The sequence below is a fragment of the Triticum dicoccoides genome, chromosome 3B (assembly GCF_002162155.2).
Source record: "Triticum dicoccoides isolate Atlit2015 ecotype Zavitan chromosome 3B, WEW_v2.0, whole genome shotgun sequence".
Taxonomy (NCBI): Eukaryota; Viridiplantae; Streptophyta; class Magnoliopsida; order Poales; family Poaceae; genus Triticum; species Triticum dicoccoides.
Genome location: NC_041385.1, coordinates 852065400 through 852088433, shown reverse-complemented (window position 1 = coordinate 852088433; position 23034 = coordinate 852065400). Strand labels below are relative to the sequence as shown.

Sequence of the window (23034 nt, the reverse complement as noted above, 5' to 3'; positions counted from 1 at the left end):
GCGCAGCGGCTCCGCCCCGGCCCCGGCCCCGGTCTGGGCGGGATCGGCGACGGGAGGAGGCCCGGCGGCGGCGGCGGCGGCGCGGGGGCGGGGCGGCCCGGAGACGGGCTCATTGGGATGCCTGGGCTCGAGATTGGGAGGCAGAGCAGCTTCTCCGGTCTCAAAAAAGGGGACGGTGGTGCAACGGTGGTTGTTAACTCCGACAAAGGGGACGAACGGCATACCATGTTTGTTCATCTTATACGTGCTATCAAACACAACCACATCTCCGTAGTCCTGATAGTCCCTCCACGACTGTGCATCACACCAAAACATACTCTTCAGTCGCCCTTCCTTGTCACGCACATACTTAAAAAAAACTCAGGGTCCTTCTCCTTCCTGCTCCTCATAATGCCAACTACCGTCTCTGCGTCACCTTTTGCAATGAGCTTCATTTTTTCTCTGCAACAAAGATTGTAAATATCCCTCCTGATAAGCCCGCACTTATCGTACGAACCGTATCTGCTAATAAAGTTGTCCATTATCATATGCTTTCTTATCCCGGCAGCTTCCAACGCCAATATCTCTGCCCTCGTGCCTTCTCCAATCCGTCTATGAGACCACAGAAAACAAACCTCGTCGGTCCTAGCCATCGCGTGGTTGTGATCATCCACGAATGACGCGACAAACCAAACACCACGTTCTCTGTCCAGCTTCACCATCATATGTGCACCGCAATCGCAACGAGTCTCCGGTCTAAGCCTGCGCTTGCGGCCCTCCATGGTTATAAACTTGCTCTGCCTTCTACCTGCCCTGGAGCAAAGAAATCTCCAGTACCGTATCATTCCTGAAGCACCTCGTTTGACTTTCTGTTTTCTGATGCTAAACCCGTTCTCTTTGGCGTGATTGTTATAGAATATATATGCATCACCTTGCGCCCGAAAGGTCATAGCCATCACCTTCCAATGTGTATCCACCATTTGCTGCTGCCTTCGAGCCTCCTCAATGTCGATCTCCCCCTCATCGTGATCACCGCTAATACCATCTGACTCCTCCTACAAAATTCATATGAAAATGTATATGTTAACTACTATCATTTAATTCATAATATTCATCGATGTACAACATCTATCTACGAACCTGGCTCAAGTTATCCGCGAATGATTCCTGTAAACTATTTTCCACATTGTCAACATCCACATCTTCCTGCAAATTTGTATACATAGAGAAATAGTTAGCCATGCCATACATTGGAGGTTCAAAGATGAAATAAAAATATACGGCACTTATGTTTTCACTATTTGCGCCATGTTCATTATGATCAAAATCCTCCGGAGGCAAGATATCAAATGACGACACGGAATCGTTGTCGCTGCTGTCATCATCTTCATTAATGTAACATCCCAAATTTTCAATTTGCAATGTTATACTTAGATCATCATTGCATATCATATTTTTGTTGCATTGTTGGCTCGATCCTAGAAATTCTACGCAACTCAAGGACCCACGGAGAGAGTTGGGGATTTCGTTATTTTCATATTTGAGTTTTCTCAAATTTTGAAAAATAGGATCATTTGATTTTATTTATTTTATCTTCAATTATTTCTACTATCAAAATTTGAGAGAGGGAATAAAATGACTTTCCCAAAATAAAGAAATAATGAAGATTTAATAAAAAATCAAATAAGATTTTATTTTGGAGTTTTTCGCCTTTTTATTTGGATTTAGGAAAAATGCGTGTTTTTCAAAATTGCATTTAGGCCCCAAATAAATGTTCATCTTGTCCGGCTTGATTTTAGAAGCCGGGAAAAGTTTATTTCGGTATTTTTGGAGTCCGTTTAGCATTTCTCTCGTTTGCTTTTCTGCGCGAAATTAATTTAAAAAAAAAAGTCGAACCGACCTACGGCCGTACCCGAGCGGGACTCCGCCCGGAGGCGCCTTTAAATAGCCGCCGCCCCGAGCGCCCCAGCCCACCAACCCCGCTGTCGGCCCACCCCGCCCAAACCCTAGCCGCCCCGGGCCCCGCGCCCGATCCGCCGCCGCCGCCGCCCGCCGGAGCCGCCGCCGTGACCCGCCGCCCGAGGTTCGCAGCGCCTCGAAATCCGTGCCGTCGTTTTTTTTAAAACCGATCGGTTTTATTTTTGGTTTTTTTAGTTTCGGTTTTTTTAGATCGCTTTTTTCGGTTTAGGTTAATTAGCGAGCGTTCGCTCGTTTGTTCGTTTTAACGAACGTGTTCGTCAGATTAGGTTTAGTTAACGAACGTTCGTTCGTTAACCTGTTCGTCGTTTTTCTTTTTCTCGGATTTAATCAACATTTTTCTGATCGCGATTTCTGATCTGATTTTCGTTTTAGTTCGCTCGTTTATCGGAATCAGGCGATTCAAGCGCCTGGAGTTTCGTCTCGAAACCCTCTTTCCGAATAACCAACTTAAACAAGTTTTTTCTTCTCTAAAATTTGACTTAGATCTAGATTAGTAAAACGAAGTTGTTTTCTTTCTCCGTTTGCTTTCCGTTGCTTCGTTTGATTTGATTCTTTTTGCAAACCGGAGTTCTTAAGTTGAACTTTCTGGTTAGATCTTTTATTTGAGTTTTACCTGTGCATTAGATAAGTACTTATTGTATGCTTGTTTGTTTGTCTGCGATAGAATACCCGGAGTGCGCCGCCTGTTATTTCGAGTCTCTAGGTTTCGCGGATGATCAGCAAGGCAAGTAACACTTTGATCATACTTTTTCTCATACCCAGTTTTTATGCATTAGATCAAACCTCAAACATTGCATGATTAGGATCTAATTAAACTGTGGGTTATGGGAAGTAGTTGAGGTAGTACCTATTACCTGTTTTATTTTCAAACCCTTGGGAGTTACTTCTAGGTTTGCTTATTATGCCATGCTATGCTAGTAGACGTGGATTGAGTGAGTGTATCCATGACAGATGTGAGATTGTTAATTAATGGTTTACTTAAGGTGGCAACTTAAATACACATCTGGGTGGATTGAGGTACCTGGTTTCCAGGATTTGCCTGTTTTTCTTCGGATCGCCACCCAGGCTCAAAGGGATCATGAGATTATTCATGCTAGAAACTTCCGTGTGCAGCCACATGCTACTATGGGCTCTAGCATAGTTGACTAAGTCGTGCGAACTCTTACAGTGGTAGACTAGCTGATGTAGGGGTTGTAGGTTGGTACGGTCTACCCGTTACGTAAGGTGCAAGCGCTTCTGAAAGACTATGTCTCGGTCATCCGTTTCTCTTTCTCTCTCTTTCTCTCTCTCTCTCCGCATAAGACTACAAATTTGGTAACATTTTTAAAATCATAAACATTTTTTGAATTCATTAACATTTAATACTAGTTGCAATTTTTTTTATCAAACTGTGAACATTTTTTAGAATTAGCTAATTTTTTTAGAATGGGGGATTTGTTTTTGGAAATTGGTGGAATTTCTTTTGAAATTCACAAACATTTCTTTATTTAACGAACATTTTCTAAAATGCATGATCATTTTTGAATCAGTGAATATTTTATGACTCAATAAACTATACTGTAATTCATAAATAGTTTACGAATTTTTAGGAATTTTTTAAAACTCATGAAATTGTCTTGAATTGGCGATCATTTTATTAAATATCATTAACAATTGTTACTATAGAAACTTTTTTTTTACAAACTGTTGAACTTTTTTTGTTTCCCAAACATTTAATTTTTTAAATCGCGACCATTTTTCAAAAAATCATGAATATTTTTTGAATCCACAAATAATATATGATTTGTCAAAAAATTATTTAGAAATTCTCAAATTTCTAAATTCAGAAACTTTTTAATCCCCAATTTATTTAAAATTGAAAAAACACAAAAACATAAAAGAAAAAGAAAAAACAAATTAAACAGGCCAACAGCACTTGGGCTGGCCCAAAAGGGCGCTGCCTCTTCTCCCTGTGCACAGAGCGCCGTATAGGAGGTCCTTACTGCGTGGGCCGCCCAGATGAGGGATTCTCCTGCGCGGAACATTTTTTGTCACCTATAATTTGCATCAGTGGGTAATATTTTGGGGGCAATTTCGTGACGGACGGGCAGAAGCACCAATCCCTTTATTAGTAGGTATATGAAACATGCCCATGCATTGCAGCGGAATTTATTTTTTAATATACAAACCTATCTCAATATTACACAAAACCAAATGAAGCAGCTTATTAGTTTTTTTCCTACACAAGATGTGTGTAAAGAAGAAAAAGACAATAAAAATACCATATACTTCGTCGACCGTCCATGGATATATGCTTGTTGTGTGTATGCTAATCGTGAAGTCCTCCTCGTATAGATGTACTTATTACTTCCTCTTGTGTTGCGACATATGTAGGGTTCTCCATCGCAATTGATCTTTTGTATGGTATCTGGTCGCCTCCCTTTGATCAACAATTTTGTCAGCATCAGGCTCCACATGAATTTGGCTTCCAAAATGCAGCACCCCCTTGGGCATACCAGGGGAAGTTTTTCCATCCCCTCCTTTCAATCAATGGATGATCCCTGGACTGTGGGGAGGAGCTCAACAAGCACAACATCTCGGAGGGTAAACAATGCATGCACCTCATCAATCTGGGCAAAACAACATGATGCATATCAAAGTTTTCCTATAAATCAATATCATATCCAACAACAGCAGATCATGCCTCCTTATGAACATTCAAAAACAACAAGGTGAGGGTCCTAGACACCTGAACAATAACTACAACAACACCTGCAACAAGACAGAAGAGATAAATTTGTTGCCAAACCAAACAAGAAGTTGCCCAAGGAAAACGTTTCACTACTCCTAGATATAATGAACCTTATGCTGATTTCATATGTTGCACTTGTGGTGATCCTATACATCACAAGGCCCAGTGCCATAAACCTATAAATGTTCAGTCATCAAGTGGAAGAATACTAGGAAGATAACAAACTTTGTGGGCAATGCACCCTCACGCTTGGCTTCTACCATTGAAGTCCCTGGTATCAATGCTCAATATGTGGTAATATGAAGAATGTTGGAATTGTATATGTGGAACTAGGGCAAGTTAACAAATTTGAACTTTCACACAACTTTTATGCTATCTACAAAATCACATGGCCTTGGAAAATCAAAATCCTGTATGAATGGACCTTCCTAGTCAAATTTCTACCTCATATCCCAGTTGTGCATGTTCCTAGATAACCTCTTTTTGGACTCCCTGGTAAGAATGTGTGAATGTTATAATGTAGAGGTTTGGAAAGGATAATTGGAATGTTATGAAGAACTCCAACATGTATGGCTTTAGCTTGAGGGGATTGACTCTAAGTGGGAAGAAGTGCCAGTTCTAGAATAAATAGCCTCATCCTTTTGGCTCTCTACTAGATGTGGACTGCCAAAGGAATTTCAAATCCTTCTTTCGGGTGGTTAGGATCTTTCTTTAAGGCATAGAGACTATACTAAAATCTACCCTGATAGATTGTTTGGGACTGGGACAAACTATTGCAAATCAGAGTTACTGTGGAAGTCACTGAGTTGGATCAAATTGACGCTGAGCTGCTAGAAGAAGATGCCAATAAAGACAAGTAGGACAATGCCAATAAGGAACTGTAGGAATATGCACCACCAAACATCAATGGAGTTGGAGAGAATGGTCCCTCCCTTCCTTCATTTCTCTTTGACAGTCTTAAATCTACCTCCTCAATTGGTAACCAATTCAGGTTTAAACATGTTGCACAACAGTTTCTCCATCAACCGGAGGATCCTCTCCCAGACAACAATTGCTTTAATCTACTTGGAGAAATGGAACTTGTAGAAGAAGACTTTGCTGACTCTGAACTTGGTCAAAGTGACTCTAAAAATGATGGTGAGGATGTTGCCTTCAGCTCCACACACAATATCATCGCGTCTGCAAAAGCACCACCTGTTCAAAATGTTGATGCGATACTTACACACGTGCATAAGAAGAACTGGGAAGGGGGAAGCTGGTGGGAGCACAATGCTCGAGATTGCTATGAAAACTAACAGAGTTCAAAACTTGAACCTTGAGCCTTGGCAACTCTATGTAGCTTGCTTCAGGTTTACTTTTGTTTTTAGTTTTTGAACCTTGTTTGGACCTTCACCAACATTGGTTTCATATCACATTATCAGTATATGGAACCGGGAGGGTGTTTTACTCCCATGATGTACTAAAAAAGACATGTGTCAGGAATAATCTAGTTTTTTTTTGGGGTTGACTTCTCTAAAACAAAATTCACATGATTTTCTTGGTAAATGATGCACATAATTTAATTCGCCTATTTTTCTAGGAACAACCATCTGGCTTTACTGGCAAAAAAAGTATAACAATGGGATGCGCATGTGAAAAAAGACCCTCATAAAGACAAAACGTTCATCCAATAATTTGAATTCGTCGTCATCTTGGCTTTCCTTACATAACTTTTTGTCTGAAAAGGAGGTTAAAACCCCCGACCTCTGCATCACTGTGATGCACACAATCATGTTTTAGTAATTATTATGCGGAGTACATAACAAAGTAAACCATGACCAAACCATTACAAGATATGAGAAAAAAAACACATACGACTAAGTCGACTTCTTCCATAACAACGCCTTCAAAAGGAAAAAACGTCCTCACGCCACCGTTGTCATGTACGGTTGTAGACAACCTAGACAAGCCTTTCCTTACATACAAAATAAACATTATGAAAGCCATGACTCGCTCACCAAGAGAGGCAAGAACCCGAGTGGCACCATAAAACACATCATGTCCAGTAACACAACCCTTAGGCCGTCGAACCGTGGATACGTGCTCGGTTTTGTGGCAGAAGCAATGTTCTTTACCAAACACGGTATACAAGCATATTATGATTATATACCAAAACCAATATGCATTTTTCAAATTTCACAGAGAATACAAAAAAGGGGCCGGTCAACCTGAAAAAGGCCTCAAACAAGAAAACTCAAAACCAGGGAACCAAACCCCACCCACGGCCGGCAAAGCTCTGCCCCCGTTGTTGGCTCGAGCCGCGCGTGCAGCATGTGCGCGGCCCGCAAAACCCTAGGCCCCCAAACCCCACCCCCACCCCTGGCGAGATCCTGCCCGTCCGCGCGCCCATCCGACGGCGCCCAGCTCGCCGGCCGTCGTACTTAACCCGGCCGCACACCTCTCACCCCCCTCTCCGTTTAAAAAAAAGGCAGCGGCTTTGCTCCGCTCTGCTCCGCTCTCCTCCTTTCCCCTCACACCCTCCTCAACTGCGGCAATGGCCGGCCCGTCCATGGCGGAATCCGGTCTCTAGCCCCGCTGAATCCTACCAAGTTCACTTCTTTTTCTCTTCTTGGGGGCGCTCCGTGCGGTGGCATAGCAGCTTGCTAGGGCGCCGCCGCCGCCGCCGGCTTTGGGCGTGTGGGGAGGGATAGGGATGGTGACGGAGATGGCGACGCGGGGGGAGCCGTGGCGGCGGCCGGAGGGGGAGCGGGACCGGGAGCTGGAGGAGGAGATGGAGCTCTTCCGCAGCGGCTCCGCGCCGCCCACGGTCGAGGGCTCCGCGGGCGCGCTCCACGGCGCCGACGCCTTCCTCGACGACGACCTCCGGGCCGACCCGGCCTACCACTCCTACTACTACTCCAGCGGCAGCGTCAACCCGCGCCTCCCGCCGCCGCTGCTGTCCCGGGAGGACTGGCGGTCGGCGCAGCGGCTCCGCCCCGGCCCCGGCCCCGGTCTGGGCGGGATCGGCGACGGGAGGAGGCCCGGCGGCGGCGGCGGCGGCGCGGGGGCGGGGCGGCCCGGAGACGGGCTCATTGGGATGCCTGGGCTCGAGATTGGGAGGCAGAGCAGCTTCTCCGGTCTCTTTCAGGTAGTGCTTCTGAAGAATACTTATCTCCCTGTCTGAACTCCTGTCTTATTAAGCACATGTCACAGTCTTCTGGATATACATGCCATTGGAGATTGGATTATGTCAACTCTGTAATGCTAATGTTCTGGTCTAGTAAGTATTCCTAACTGTTAAGAGAGATTGCGACGTGTAGTTAGATTTTCAGTTAGTTTGATTGGTTTTGTTGCCTCTTAACATTCAGTCAAGTGGCTGAGTTCATGTTCATCTGAGGTATGGTCACTGTTTGAGCTGGTATTGGGGTGTATGCTTCTGTCACTGCACATTTTGTTTCAGAATCGAATTGTTCGGGCGTTACTGATAGTGACATATGCCCGCTGCTCTTGTTGTTTCTGAATCGAGTTGTCACGGTGTTACTGATAGTGATATATGCCGTAGTTTTTTTTATATGCATGTAGAATATTCAGAGGATGCCTGTGCTCATTGGGATCCCTGGGCTCGAGATTGGCAGGCAGAATAGCTTCTCCGGTCTCTTTCAGCTGATGCTTCTGAAGAACATCTCCCTGTCTGAACTCCTGTCTATTAAGCTCATGTTCTGGATATACATATGCCACCCTGTAATGCTAAATTTCTGGTTTACGAAGTCTTGCTAACTGTTAGAGAGGTTGCGGCGTGTGGTTAGATTTTCAGTTAGTTTGATTGGTTTTGTTGCCTCTTAGCATTCAGTCAAGTGGCTGAGTTCATGTTCATCTGAGGTATTGGGGTATATGCTTCTCTCACTGTCTTTTTGTTTCTGAATCGAATTGTTTGGGTGTTACCGATAGTGATATATGCCAGCTGCTCCCTTTGTCTCTGAATCGGATTGTTCGGGTGTTACCGATAGTGATATATGTCATATACTTTTATATGCCTGTGGACTGTTTAGCGGATGAAGTGGCAGATGGTTCAAGCTCTGACTCTTGATTATGTTTATTAAGTTGTGGACCTTTTAACAAATGTATTTCTGGTATGGTCATGCAAAAAGCTTGGTTTTCCAGCTGCGCAAGTTGTTGACCAATTCTCTCTTATCTCAAAAAAAGTTGTCTACCAATGGACTATTTAGAGCCAAAAGCATTATGTTCCCACTTTCATCTTGTTGGATGTTGTTACATTGATGAAATGGTGGCTGCTTCCTTTCCTCGTATGTTGGTCTTAAATCTTAATACGATGCAAACTGGTTGAATAGGAAGTTACTAGACTTGTGTTCCATCTCTTCAATAAGATACATCTTACTAGGAGTTATTTTTTGTCTGGTTCCACATAGGCTGCATAATATTATACAAAAGTTTCCTGCCAGTATATTTGACTATTTGGGGATTTTTTCCTACCGGGAAAGCTTTCCATTGCTACGCATGAGTGATGTATCTGAAAGTATAAATCTGTGACTAGAATAATGCGGTATGATAAATGCCTTACCTCTGTAGATTTATACATATAGAATGGATTTGATATGAAGGCCATTGTAATACTTGCTTGGTCATGACTCATAAGCATATATGGCATTGCATTTACACAATACTACTATCTTAATTCAATCCGTCTTTCCTTCAGTTGTCATTTTTCTCAAGGTAACTTGTTTTGCAGGATGACTCCTATCAACATGATACAAGCAGGCAAGGTGCAAACCGCAATAGTACTGACTTGTCGGGTTCTTCTAGAAATCGTTATGGTCTTCATCAGGAGTCTGGAGCTATTGGTGGCCTACAATATGATAGCAAAGCACCTCACCTGCCAGGCAATCAGAATCATGAGTCGACACATACATATGCATCAATTATAGGGTCATCACTCTCAAGAAGTGCATCTCCTGACCCTGAGCTAGTGAGGAGAGTTCCTAGTCCTTGCCTTCCCCCGATTGGTGTGAAACTTAGTGCTACCAGTAACCAGAACAATGGTGGTTCATCTTCTTTCAACCGCAACTCTCCCAGTATTGGTGGATCTGATGATCTAGTGTCTGCTTTATCTGGTATGAACCTGTCGTCATCAAGGCCAGTCAATGGACATGCTGACCAATCCAAGCTCCATCAGGATGTAGATAGTGTTCGTAAATTTCTCTATGAACAATACATGGACCACAAACATGGTAATGGACAGCACTCCTACATGAAACATTCTGAACAAGGTCATGTCAAGGGGCCTCAAGAATATTCTGGAGCTTCTATGAATTCTTCTATTATGAGGAATCAGATCAATGCTGGTGGATTCACATCATTTGACAACTCATCCCTGGGGTCCGGCTTTTCTTCCCCAAGGATTGGTTCCCGGTCGCCTGGTGGGAGTTTATCTTCCAGACATAATTTAGCTAACCTTGCAAACTACAGTGGAATTGGAAGTCCAACTGCGACATCTGGTCATCAGTTGCCTGTTGACCCTCTCTATGCTCAATTTCTTCGGGCAGCAGAAATTGCTGCTTTTGCAGCCAACTGTGAGGACCCATTGATGGAGAGGGGTAACCTGGGAAGTTCTTACATGGATCTATTTGGTCATCAGAATGATTATCTTGGTCCATTGCTTCAGTCACAGAAGCAATATGACTATTATGGGAATCTTGTGTCTGGTCTTGGTTATGCTGGGAACTCTTTGACAAATCCTGTTTTCCCCACTTCGCCAGGTGGACCTGGTAGTCCACTTAGGCATGTGGATCGCAGCATGCGCTTTCAGTCCAGTATGAGAAACTTTGGTGGTTCCTATGGCTCCTGGAATTCAGATTTTGGTGGTAAGATGAATGCCAATTTGGTTCCATCACTTCTGGAAGAATTCAAGAGCAACAAAAGCCGATCATATGAGCTCTGTGAAATTGCTGGCCATGTTGTTGAGTTCAGGTAAATTTTGTACTCACTGGGTTCTTATATATAGTAACCTACTAAACTGCAAATCCAAGATCAGTAATTTCAGAGTTACCTATATTATTGGCCATCGACCTTCCATATTTTGTTGAGGAATCATGCACAATGATCTCTTGTCTCACAGATTTAGGTTAGTGGTCTAACTTGTCTATTGAACTTTATCCAGTGCTGATCAATACGGGAGTCGGTTCATACAGCAAAAGCTTGAAACTGCCAGCGTTGAAGAAAAAGACATGGTTTTCACTGAAATCATGCCTCAAGCTCTCACATTGATGACTGATGTTTTTGGAAATTATGTTGTTCAGAAGGTATTGAATTATTCATAGCAATTATATGTTGCAGTGCTATAAACATCCTGGCCTGACCATAATTTTTTGAACCAGTTTTTTGAGCATGGGAGCACGGCTCAGATAAAGGAGTTGGCTGATCAGCTAATCGGGCGAGTCTTGGCACTCAGCCTTCAAATGTACGGTTGCCGAGTTATACAGAAGGTATGGAAAATTAGAACCTGTTTATTGTCTGTGCTTTAGTCAAGAGTCAAGACTAGAAAATATCCCTGTAGTAAATTAAATTAAGAGTTGTCATTTTGGAAGTAACACTCTCCTCTGAACTGCTGTACTTTCTTCTAATATGTCTAGCTGGAACTATTCTTCTTGACGAAACTGCACCATGATATTCATACATATGACAAATTGATTGCTTGAGTATGGAATATATGACACCACCTAGAATACAGTTACAAGCTACCTTATGTTTGGCAGGAAATTGTCTGATTATGTCAACAGAACTCTTTAGAACAAGAAGTACCTTATGTTTAATTATATGCATGCATTTCTGATTATCTAATGCATATTGGATGGTTGCAGGCATGTTTGATTCTACCCACTTTGCATGCACAAAAGGAAACCCGTTACATGTTCATATAAAACATGAAGGACATAAATATGCAGACAATATGTTCTTTAACTTATGTGATGGGCGATATTTGTGCAGGCCATAGAAGTTGTTGATTTAGGTCAGCAGACTAAAATGGTTGCTGAGCTTGATGGACATGTGATGCGCTGTGTACGTGATCAAAATGGTAACCACGTTATACAGAAATGCATCGAATGCATCCCACAGAATGTCATCGAGTTCATTGTTTCAACCTTCTATGGCCAAGTTGTGGTGCTATCGACTCATCCATATGGATGTCGGGTTATACAGGTATGTTTGTACTTTGTAGTGGTATATTGCAATATACTCATGTTATTTCACAATTTCACTAACCATTTTCACTGTGTGCAGAGGGTGCTGGAGCACTGTGACGATCCTAAAACCCAGCAAATAATGATGGATGAGGTCCTCCAGTCTGTTTGCTTGCTTGCTACAGACCAGTATGGTAACTATGTTGTGCAGGTTAGTGCCAAAAACATTTTTGGAAGATACTCCCTCTGTAAACAAATATAAGACATTTTAGGTCACTACTAGTGACCTAAAACGTCTTACATTTACTTACAGAGGTAGCACTGTCTTTGCTATTTCCTTATTGATGGCTGCTTTTCTCTGGATTATCACCTTTTGGTGGGTACCTGTCTCCGAAACAATCCACATCTGATGAATTATGGACTTGATGCGATTGATTAATGGAAACCTGGTATTATCTATTTTGTGCAAAACACAAGCCATATGGCTAAATGGAACTGATCCAAATATTCAACAATTACATGTAAGTTTCTTGGTAACTGGAATAGGACCATATTATCATCTTAAAATGATTAGAAGTAATCTTGATGGTTTCAGCTGGGATGAAATTCCTGCGTGGAAAAATCATATTAGTTTTAGCCTTACTGTGTTTTTTCATCAGTACTCAGCAAAGTGAGTATGATTTTCCTTTCCCTTTTACCTTTACTGACTCGAGTCAATATTTTTTGCATTAACATCTGCAAATAAGGTGAATGCTATACATGCTGTAACTGGGATGCATTTCTCCTATTGTTCTGGGATCACTTCTTTTTAGTCTAGGTTAAAATACAATCAAGCTCAAGTAAGTAGTTTTGCAGTTGCACAAGTGACACGGTAAGCGTGCATATTGAAATGGACGATTTTGATGCCTGCACTTTCCCTATGTGTATGGATGCATTTTTTCTACAAAACGTGTTTTGTTCTTACCACTATTCTCTCTCCCATCTTCATTCTTCAATAACCGAGCTTATTTCACAGCATGTTATGGAACACGGCAAACCCCATGAGCGATCTGCTATCATTGAGAAGTTGATTGGGCAGATTGTACAAATGAGCCAGCAAAAGTTTGCCTCAAACGTCATTGAGAAGTGTTTATCCTTTGGGAATCCTGTAGAACGCCAAATCTTAATTGGTGAAATGCTTGGTTCCACGGAGGAAAGTGAACATCTTGAGGTCTGTTGCCCGTCAATTTGTTGACATATATGCTTGGTTATTGTTATGGAACATAAAGTTCCATGGTATTTTTGATGATCAGTTGGTAGTTCATGATTCAAGCTCCTTCATTGCTTTGCTGAAGTGTTTTTTGTATTGAACTTTGAAGGTGATGATGAAAGATCAGTTTGCAAACTACGTGGTACAGAAGGTGTTGGAGACCTGCGACGACCAGCAGAGGGAGGCGATCCTCACGAGGATCAAAGCTCATCTTAACACGCTGAAGAAATACACATATGGGAAGCACATAGTGGCACGTGTGGAGAAGCTCGTCGCAGCCGGAGGTATGTTCTGTTCAATCATCCATGTGCTATACTCTTAGGTTGGCATCTACAAACGGTTTGTGTCTCTAACCCAAAGATGCACTCTTCTTTCGCAGAAAAGCGACTCGGGCTCCAACCATCCCGTGTGCTGCCTGAAGACTAAACCATCTCTAGCTGTACAGCTAACAGTGGCTAGGTTTGCACGCTGGCGTCTCCGTTTTTCCATCTACAAGGCGTCAGGGCTATGCGTGCGCCTTGCCATCGGAAATAAAATGAGTAATAGGAGCCGAGGAGAATGTAGATTCTGTAGCTAGCTGAGTAAAGATGTGGAGAATGAGTAATTACAGGCTTGTTGTTACTCTGCTGTAGAAATTTAGAACTAGAGAGGGAGAGAGGGAAAAGAGAAAGCTGTTAGCTGTAACCTACTTGAGACTGAAAACTGTTAGCCCTTTTAATTTTCTGTCCTGTGGCAGATGTAATGGCATGTTGTTGTAACATAACATATACAGATGGTGATGGTGGTACTTAAACTGTTTCTCTGCAAAGCTGGAGCTATTTATCTAAGCTTTGCCTTTTATTTTATTTGCTGATTGTTTGCGCTCTTTTAATAACAGTATAATTAGTTGTGCATGGTCATCACCTTATGGAAAATTTCAGGGAAATATAGGAACAAAAGTGTTCTGTCTTCAGGGAAAATTAGCCTGTTAAACTCCATAAATGACAGATTCAAATTGTTCTCTGGCTTTACTAGAATGTATGTTGGTTCTAAACAGTTGCGACTTTTATGTTACAACACCAAGACATCGTATTTAAGTATGTAACCTTCCACAAAGAGCCTTGACAATATATTCAACAAACGATAAAATATATACTTTGTGCATGAATTAAAATTCGATGTAAAAATATCTTAGTAGAAAGTGGAAATTATCTATGGTACTTTACAAAATGAATCGAGAACCTTGTTTATAGTTATCAGTTTTCTGTCAAGTTTGAATATTCTGAATTTTCCACAATTATGGCCTTCTCTTATTTTATTTTTTTAAACAACAAAAGGCGCACGAAGCGCCAAACTTTCCATTCAGCTCAGCTCAATAGCAATGTACAACATTGATTACAAAGCCTTTGAACTGGAAATTAGATAGGAGAGAAACTACCGGGCAAGTCATGTTCCCGTGAGCTGAAGCAAAACAACATATGTCAGGTTCTACATTTGATCTAAGAACCTGATGAGCGACATTATGAGCAATACCATTAATTTCCCTGGAAATATGGAACACCTAGGTTGAAGGTCTGAAGAGTAGTAGAAGAAATCACCTAAAACTTTCCTGATAGTCCAAGGGGTAGTAGTTTCAGTAATCTTCATACTAGCCGCAAAATGAAGCCAAAGAGAGATAGTCTGTGAGGAAGGTCAGCTGGCTGATGCTGAGACATTTGGCCACTTGTGCAGCCAAGATAAGAGCAAAAGCTTCAGCCTGAAGAGGTGTACTTGTAATGGAGGTGGAAGCTTGAATCTACACGTTGGCTTCCTTTTGATCTTGCGGCAAAGAATGTAGATACCAACTCGAGTGGCTGATGTTCCCTGCAATAAACCTGGATTTTTTTTGCACTTCAAAGCTACATCAGTATATACTTTCGGTCCTCTGATAAGAAGATCAGATTTAAGCATTTGTCCCTGCAAGGGAAGTTGATTAGTATGGGTTAAGATACAACTGGAGTTTTGAGACTAATGGTGTGAAGAATTATTAAGCAGATTACAGAAATCAGGAGATAGAGAAGTAGCTGCAATATTTACTTGGTCAGGGGCAGCTTTCTTTCTATCAAAAAGATAATCATTCCTCACTTTCCAAAGACACCACATAAAATTCAGAATGTTGACAACAGAAGCATGTGGATAGTTCATATTAAGTAAAGAAAGAATAATACTTTGAATATTGGGATATTTCTGAACTAAATCATCTGTTCTAATGAACCAAGGATGAGAAAGCAGCTCTAGCAAAGTCACAAAGAAAAAACAGGTGAATCTCATCCTCTTGCTGACCACATCTGCAAAAACATTAAGAAATATGTATGGAAAAGCGCCCGACCCTCAAACCTGTAGGAAGAGCTTTTCGAAGGAGTCTCCAATCGAAAGTTTGAACTCTAGGGATCATTAACTTTTGCTCCAAATCAACTTGAGAAGATTTTTCACCTGAAAAGAAACTTGGGAAGGAGTATTTCTTGGATTGGCATGAATATCCTGCAAACACAATTTATAAGTGGATTTGAAAGAACAAGTACCACTAGGAGTTAGATCCCAACATAATATATCCAACAGAGGCTCGAGGTTGTTGAAAGAAAAAGTTAATGAGGTTACTGTTCCAGACTTTCTGACCCGGCATCCAAAGATCCTTAACAAGAGAAGGATATATGTATCCTGGAGGCTGAATAATAAGATTGTCCTGAATAGAAGCCCAAAGAAAACACCAAGGGGTACTCCAAAGAGATATATTCCCTTGGGTGAGTTGGTAAAAAGAGCGGGCTTTGAGTTTAGGCAACATTTTTAAAATGGAGGACCAGAAAGCAGATTTTGGAGTAGGAATTGGCAGTCCAAATAGAGGCATCATGGATGTATTTAGATTTGAGCACAAGATGAAGGTGGGAGGAATGGTCTTTAGCAAGCCTCCAAGCACCTGCAAGAACCAGAACCTCATTAATTGCTTGCAAGTTCCTAATGCTAAGACCACCATCCTGTTTGGAATTGCAAATGTCCTTCCAAGCCCTAAAACAAAGGCTCTTTTTAGAATTATTGTCTCTGATTCGTGTCCACCAAAAGTTCCTTATAACAACAGCGAGTTTAGCTATAAACTTGTTGGTAAACAAAATGTTAGGCATGAAGTACATAGGAATAGCAGAGAACACGGACCTAATGAGCTCGAGCCTAGCAACATGACAGAACATATTAGCTTTTTAAGCAAGAAATTTATTAAAAAAGTTATCAATAACAAAGTTGTAAGCAGTAGTTCTATTTTCTGCGAGAAGAATAAGCGGATGACAAAGGTGGGTGAAATTGATATCCATGGTAGAAATAGGAAAAACTTGCTTAATCTCTTGAATAGTGGTTTCACTAACATGAGTACTAAAAAGAATAGCAGATTTGGCCCAATTTGGGGTTGGACATCAAATAGAACAAAAGTGATGGATGAGTTGAGCCATAGAATATGCTTCCTGCATAGTGGCTTGACCACAAACCAACAACAAACAATAGAGAATGAATAGAAGGGAAATTTGGACCAAGTGAAATACGTTGGAGATGATGAGCAGCTACAGCTTCATTAAGAGCAACAGACAATTCATTGATAGCAATAACAAACAAATAAGGCGACATGGGACAGCCTTGGCGAATACCTATGAAGCTTTTAAATTTATGAGAGGGTTGCCCATTAATAAGCACACAGAAAGTAGGAGAAGAAATGCAAGCATTAATCAAATTAATAAAATGACCACGCAGTCCTTCACATGCAAGAGCAGACACAATGAAACTCCATTCAAGACGATCAAAAGGTTTGGCAAGATCTATCTTGAGCATGAAAGCGTGATGATTCCAAGATTTAAGAGCGAAGGAGTGAGTAATTTGTTGAGCAATAATGATGTTATCGCTAATTCTTCTACCCTCAATAAATCCTTGTTGTGCAGGATCAATATATTCCGGAAGATGAGGCTTAATCCTATTCTCTTAAGTATTTGTATTTTACTTTTACCTTTTGCCCTATTATATGATTATTAGTTTATTTTTAGAAATATATATTTTCAAACAAGTTTGAAATTTTGGCAAAATATTTTCTTCATAATTCTCCATATTTTTTAAGTTCCTAAATTTGCTTCCTAGTTTTGTGTTCCCATTCCCAGAATTTTCAGGAAGATTTCTCTTGAAAATATATCCTCTTGTCCCGCCACAATTTTTTCCCTGGCTAGGTTACCATGTGTGCAAAGTCGCACTGACGCTACCCTAAAATCACTTCGAATCATGACAATGACCAAACCTAGAACATTTTGGTAGTTGAGGAACAATCTATGACTGGTTTCAAAATGGGACACAAAATTTAGACTTTCATAATTAATAGTTAAGAGATCAAAATTGCTTCTTTTTCCTTAGGCTTTGTCTTTCCCACTCCCGCTTGTGAATGCTAAGGCACTCATTCCCTTCAAGTTTCGCCAGCGAGCCCGTAGATCCCGCTCAGGCAACTAGTGGTGGGAGGGTGTTTACGGTGCCTCAACTTCAGCCGGCATTTGAGGTTAGGATTTTTTCCCTTTCAGAGAAAACGTTCTAGAGGATGGCGACATTTCATCTTTGAGTTGGTATTTTGGGTCGCATCCTCCTTGAGTTGGTCCACTGGGACGGAGTCAACGGAGTTGCGACATATATTCCTATCATCTCCTTGGGACGGAAAGGTTAAGGTTTCTCTCCAGGCGTGCGTGCCGACAAGATTTAGTTTCAGGCTCTTCAGATCAAGTCAAGGGTTCAATGAAAATGATTGCGGTGCGGCACTGGTCCTTAATGACACGTGCACGAAGACTTCCCGACAGTCATCGACAAGGTCAAGCCGGCTCAGATAGGGAAGCGGCGACAACAACGCGTCAGCACATCATTTTGGGTGGTAGTGGTTGTGATGTAGCATCCTTGGTGTAATGTTTATTATGTTTAGAGTGCTTTGTACTTTTCTTATGAATCTTTATAATAGATTTGGGTCCTTTTCCGAAGAAAAAAGGTGCTTCCTCTTACGAGCCTTTTGGCATTTAACTCCAACAAGTAAATTTTCCGTTGAGTAGAACTTATGAAGGAAATCTATTATATAATCAAGACAAGTGGCAAACAAGCCATTATATTCATCCACACAGATTAAATTATCTTGACCACTAATTTTTAGATATCAATGGCCGAGATTAAAGATATAAATGTTAGATATAAATAATGTTACATAGAAACAATTGAATGTGTCACGTACAAACATATGTTTTTCAAGCATAACCAAAAGCGGTGGACAGGAAAAACAATCGGAGTTGTTTAGATGGACAGAAAAGATAAATAAATTTAGAAAGAGTAAGCCGGACTCCTACTTTGACTAGTAGAACGCCCGTGCGTTGCTACGGGCTATAATCCATATATAAATGAATCAAACAAATAGTTAAGGTGTCTTCAAGGCCGAACCTTATTTCTCCGGCGTACGTCCGTGCATGTTTGGACATCAAACCGGCATCTGGTAGGATCCCCAAAATTCATCCGTCTAGACAATCCGGACTCTCCTAAATCTAGACCATATAGAGGGAGAAAACTTGTTATCCAAACTATCCATCATGTTGTCTCCAACACGCGGGCCCAACACAAAAAACCCATCCCACCACGCACCCTTCCCTTTTCTCCTCGAACCCGCTCGATTTCCCGTCATAGCGGGATATTTCTCGCTGGAGCCCTCTCATTTAAAACCGGATGACACCTGAGGGAGTCCTGGACTAGGGGGTGTCCGGACAGCCGGACTATCATCGTCAGCCGGACTCCAAGACTATGAAGATACAAGATTGAAGACTTCGTCCCGTGTCCGGATTGGACTTTCCTTGGCGTGGAAGGCAAGCTTGGCGATACGGATATATAGATCTCCTACCATTGTAACCGACTCTGTGTAACCCTAGCCCTCTCCGGTGTCTATATAAACCGGAGGGTTTTAGTCCGTAGGACGAACAACCATTACAACAATCATACCATAGGCTAGCTTCTAGGGTTTAGCCTCCTTGATCTCGTGGTAGATCCACTCTTGTAACACACATCATCAATATTAATCAAGCAGGACGTAGGGTTTTACCTCCATCAAGAGGGCCCGAACCTGGGTAAAACATCGTGTCCCTCGTCTTCTGCTACCATCCGCCTAGACGCACAGTTCGGGACCCCCTACCCGAGATCCGCCGGTTTTGACACCGACATTGGTGCTTTCATTGAGAGTTCCTCTGTGTTGTCACAGATAGGCTTGATGGCTTCTTCAATCAACAACCACGCCGTCCAGGGTGAGACTTTTCTCCCCTGACAGATCTTCGTGTTCGGCGGCTTCGCACTGCGGGCCAATTCACTTGGCCACCTGGAGCAGATCGAAAGCTACGCCCCTGGCCATCAGGTCAGGTTTGGAAGCCTAAACTTCACGGCTGACATCCGCGGGGACTTGATCTTCGATGGAGTCGAGCCACAGCCGAGCGTGCCGCACTGTCACGATGGGCATGATCTAGCTCTGCCGTTGGACAGTACCCTGGAGGCTGCACACAAGTCCGCTCTGACCCATAGTTCGGAGCCGACCGCGCAGATCGAGGACAGGTGGCTGGACACCGCCTCAGGAGCCGCAACTTCCACGGCGATGGAGCCGAATACTGACCTTGTCCCTTACGAAGCTCGTGACTCCGAGGCGCCGGACTCCTTGCCGGACTCCGAACCTCCTGCGCCCCTGCCAATCGAATCCGATTGGGTGCCGATCATGGAGTTCACCGCCGCGGACATCTTTCGGCACTCACCCTTTGGCGACATCCTAAATTCGCCAAAACATCTCTCGTTATCAGGAGAACCCTGGCCGGACTGCGGTCAGGATGGCTGGGATGCGGACGACGAAGAAATTCAAAACCCACCCACCACCCACTTTGTAGCCACTGTCGACGATCTAACCGACATGCTAGACTATGACTCCGAAGACATCGACGGTATGGACGACGATGCCGGAGACGACCAAGAACCATCGCCTACAGGGCACTGGAAAGCCACCTCAATTCATGATATATACATGGTGGACACCCCAAAAGGGAGCGATAACGAGGAACAACGGGACACGACGAAGGATAATTCCCCCGAAAACAACCAAAACGGCGACGCAAGCCCCGCCCCAAGTCCCGCCTCGATAACAACAGCACTCAGAGTGACCCAGCCATAGCGCAGGGCAAACCAGTGGGCGACGAACATGCAACCAAGCAGCCATCCGAACAGGATGAATCGGATAATCAACTCACCCTCGGCGAAGACAACAGTCCGGACGATCTCACACCGGACACACCACTGGAGCATAAGAACCTCCAAAAAAGGCTTGTCGCCACTGCAAGAAAGTTGAAGAAGGAGAAGCGGAAGCTCAAAACAGCGGAAGACATACTCAGAATGAGGTGGAGCAAAGTACTCAAGACCGCGGACAAATATGGCAATATCCAACAAATAAAGAGCTACCCAAAGCGCAAGATGCTGCCCGAATTCGACGAGGAGGCCGTAGATCCCCCACAATTAAAAAGCAAAGAGGCCGCCTAGCCGGATAGACGACCAGAAGGCAGGCCAGGAGCGGCAAGCGGCGCCGCACACAAGCCAGCACATGACACACATAAATATCTTCGCAAAACGGATGGCCCAGTCAGGTCCATTTATGGGCCAAAGAAGAGGGCCCCAGGAAGTAACATAACACGCCGAGTGTTCGAAGATAACGGCACACCCAAATATAGGGGCGCCGCACACCCACTATGTTTCACCGATGAGGTGCTGGATCACGAATTTCCAGCAGGGTTCAAACCCGTAAACATAGAGGCATATGACGGAACAACAGACCCCGGAGTCTGGATTGAGGATTACATCCTGCATATACATATGGCTAGAGGAGATGATCTCCACGCCATAAAATATCTACCCCTTAAGCTCAAAGGGCCAGCCAGGCATTGGCCCAAAAGCCTCCTAGAAAATACCATTGCAAGCTGGGAAGAGCTCGAGGACGCGTTTAGAGCAAACTTTCAGGGGACTTATGCCCGACCTCCGGATGCAGACGATTTAAGTCACATAACCCAACAGCCCGGAGAATCAGCGCGCAAATTCTGGAACAGGTTCCTCACCAAAAAGAACCAAATAGTCGACTGTCTGGACGCCGAAGCCTTAGCAGCTTTTAAACATAATGTCCGAGACGAATGGCTCGCCAGACACCTCGGCCAAGAGAAGCCAAGGACAATGGCCGCGCTAACAAGCCTCATGATCCGCTTTTGCGCGGGGGAAGATAGCTGGCTAGCAAGACGCAGCACCAGCGACCCGAGTACATCCGAGATCAGAGATGGAAACGGAAAATCACGGCGCAGAAAGGACCAGCGCCGGAATAAAGAAAAGAGCCCAAAGAGCACGACGGTTAACGCCGGATTCAAAAGCTCGCGGCCGAACAACAAAACACTTCCCCTCAAGGACAACAGTGACGAGCTATCCAACCTGAACAAAATTTTGGATCGAATATGTCAAATCCACAGTACACCCGGGAAGCCTGCAAACCACACCCACCGAGATTGTTGGGTCTTCAAACAGTCCGGCCAACTCAACGCCGAACACAAGGGGCTCGACGCGCCAAGCGAGGATGATGACAAACCCCACCAGCAGAGCACCGGAAAACAGAAGACTTTCCCACAAGAAGTCAAAACAGTAAACTCACTTCATGTGATAACACGAAACAACAATGCGGCACCAGCCAAAGTAGGTGTCACACGGTCCACCCCAGCGGAACCCCGAGATTGGATGTCAAAACCAATTACTTTCGACCACCTGGACTATTCCAGGAGCATTCGAAACGCAGGATGGACTGCTCTGATATTGGATCCTATAATCGACGGACTGCAATTTACAAAGGTCCTAATGGATGGTGGCAGCGACTTAAACCTGCTATATCCGGACACAATCCGCAAGTTGGGGGTAGACCATACTAAAATTCGACATAGCCGCACTTCCTTTAAAGGAGTGGCGCCAGGCCCTCCCGCCAAGTGCACGGGATCCTTACTACTAGAAGTTATGTTTGGGTCACCCGATAACTTCCGACGCGAAAAGCTAATTTTTCATGTCGCCCCATTCAAAAGTTGCCATCAAGCACTATTGGGGCATGAAGCTTTTGTCCTCTTTAATGCAATACCACACTATGCGTCTCTTACACTTAAAATGCCCGGTCCACGCGGCATCATCTCATTAAAAGGTCGTTCAAGACCCCAGACACGGCTAGAACGAGTCCGGCATAAATAAACTAGGGGCTCCCTAGCCAGACACCCCTTTACAAGGGGCTGTGCGTATGAGCAACAAGGAGCCAATAAAGGCTCAATTTTATTCATTTATTCATGCTTTGTTTTAAATACATTTTTGACACGATTTCTTTTTAAACCAAGTTCCTCTCTTTTACAGATGAACAGCGTGTCACACCCGTCCAGGATACCGCACAACGGAGACACAGGCGCAGACGTGCAGTAGGGACCCGTTGCAAGGATTCTTTTCAGATTAAGACCCTGAGTAAACCTTTTTTACTGTCTCTTGTTGCTATACATCCCCTGGTTTCTCATCATAACCAGCGAGGAGGCTGACGTTTTGGCATCGGCCGCGTCAGAGGATCTTGCGTGTACCTGGACACTAGGGGCTTAGGGCATTGATCTGCCCGCCATCATAAAGACCGAACACCTCAGGGAGTGTTCGGCGTCTCGAGTTAGGCCTTATATGCATCAGCTCTGAATCATGTCTTTGGTCAAATGTTGGGTTTGCCCGGCTCCTATGTTTTGCTGCCTTACGTTCCGCATCGTCGGCTAACGCGGCACCAGGAGAACTACTGCGATTGTGCCCCGGTTCGGCCGGGTGAGCGCCTCAGTAGAGAAAGCCGAAAACTGACT

General features: G+C 43.5%; 1 protein-coding gene across 1 annotated transcript; it reads left to right on the top strand.

Annotated features, from left to right (window-relative positions):
* The first annotated feature begins 7156 nt into the window (after positions 1–7156).
* Positions 7157–13935, top strand: LOC119278955 (pumilio homolog 1-like). The gene is made up of 9 exons (XM_037560353.1): positions 7157–7817; positions 9417–10654; positions 10845–10986; positions 11062–11169; positions 11672–11884; positions 11966–12076; positions 12881–13075; positions 13224–13398; positions 13494–13935. Exons 1-9 carry the CDS (start codon positions 7383–7385, stop codon positions 13538–13540), a joined length of 2664 nt encoding a protein of 887 aa, XP_037416250.1. The 5' UTR covers positions 7157–7382; the 3' UTR covers positions 13541–13935.
* The last annotated feature ends 9099 nt before the right edge of the window (positions 13936–23034 follow it).

Coding starts and splice junctions, on each gene's coding strand:
- LOC119278955 (XM_037560353.1), top strand. CDS start 7,383: ATGGTGACGGAGATGGCGACGCGGGGGGAGCCGTGGCGGCGGCCGGAG. Junction 10,987..11,061: donor GAAATTATGTTGTTCAGAAG/GTATTGAATTAT, acceptor TTTTTGAACCAG/TTTTTTGAGCATGGGAGCAC. Junction 13,076..13,223: donor AGGAAAGTGAACATCTTGAG/GTCTGTTGCCCG, acceptor TGAACTTTGAAG/GTGATGATGAAAGATCAGTT.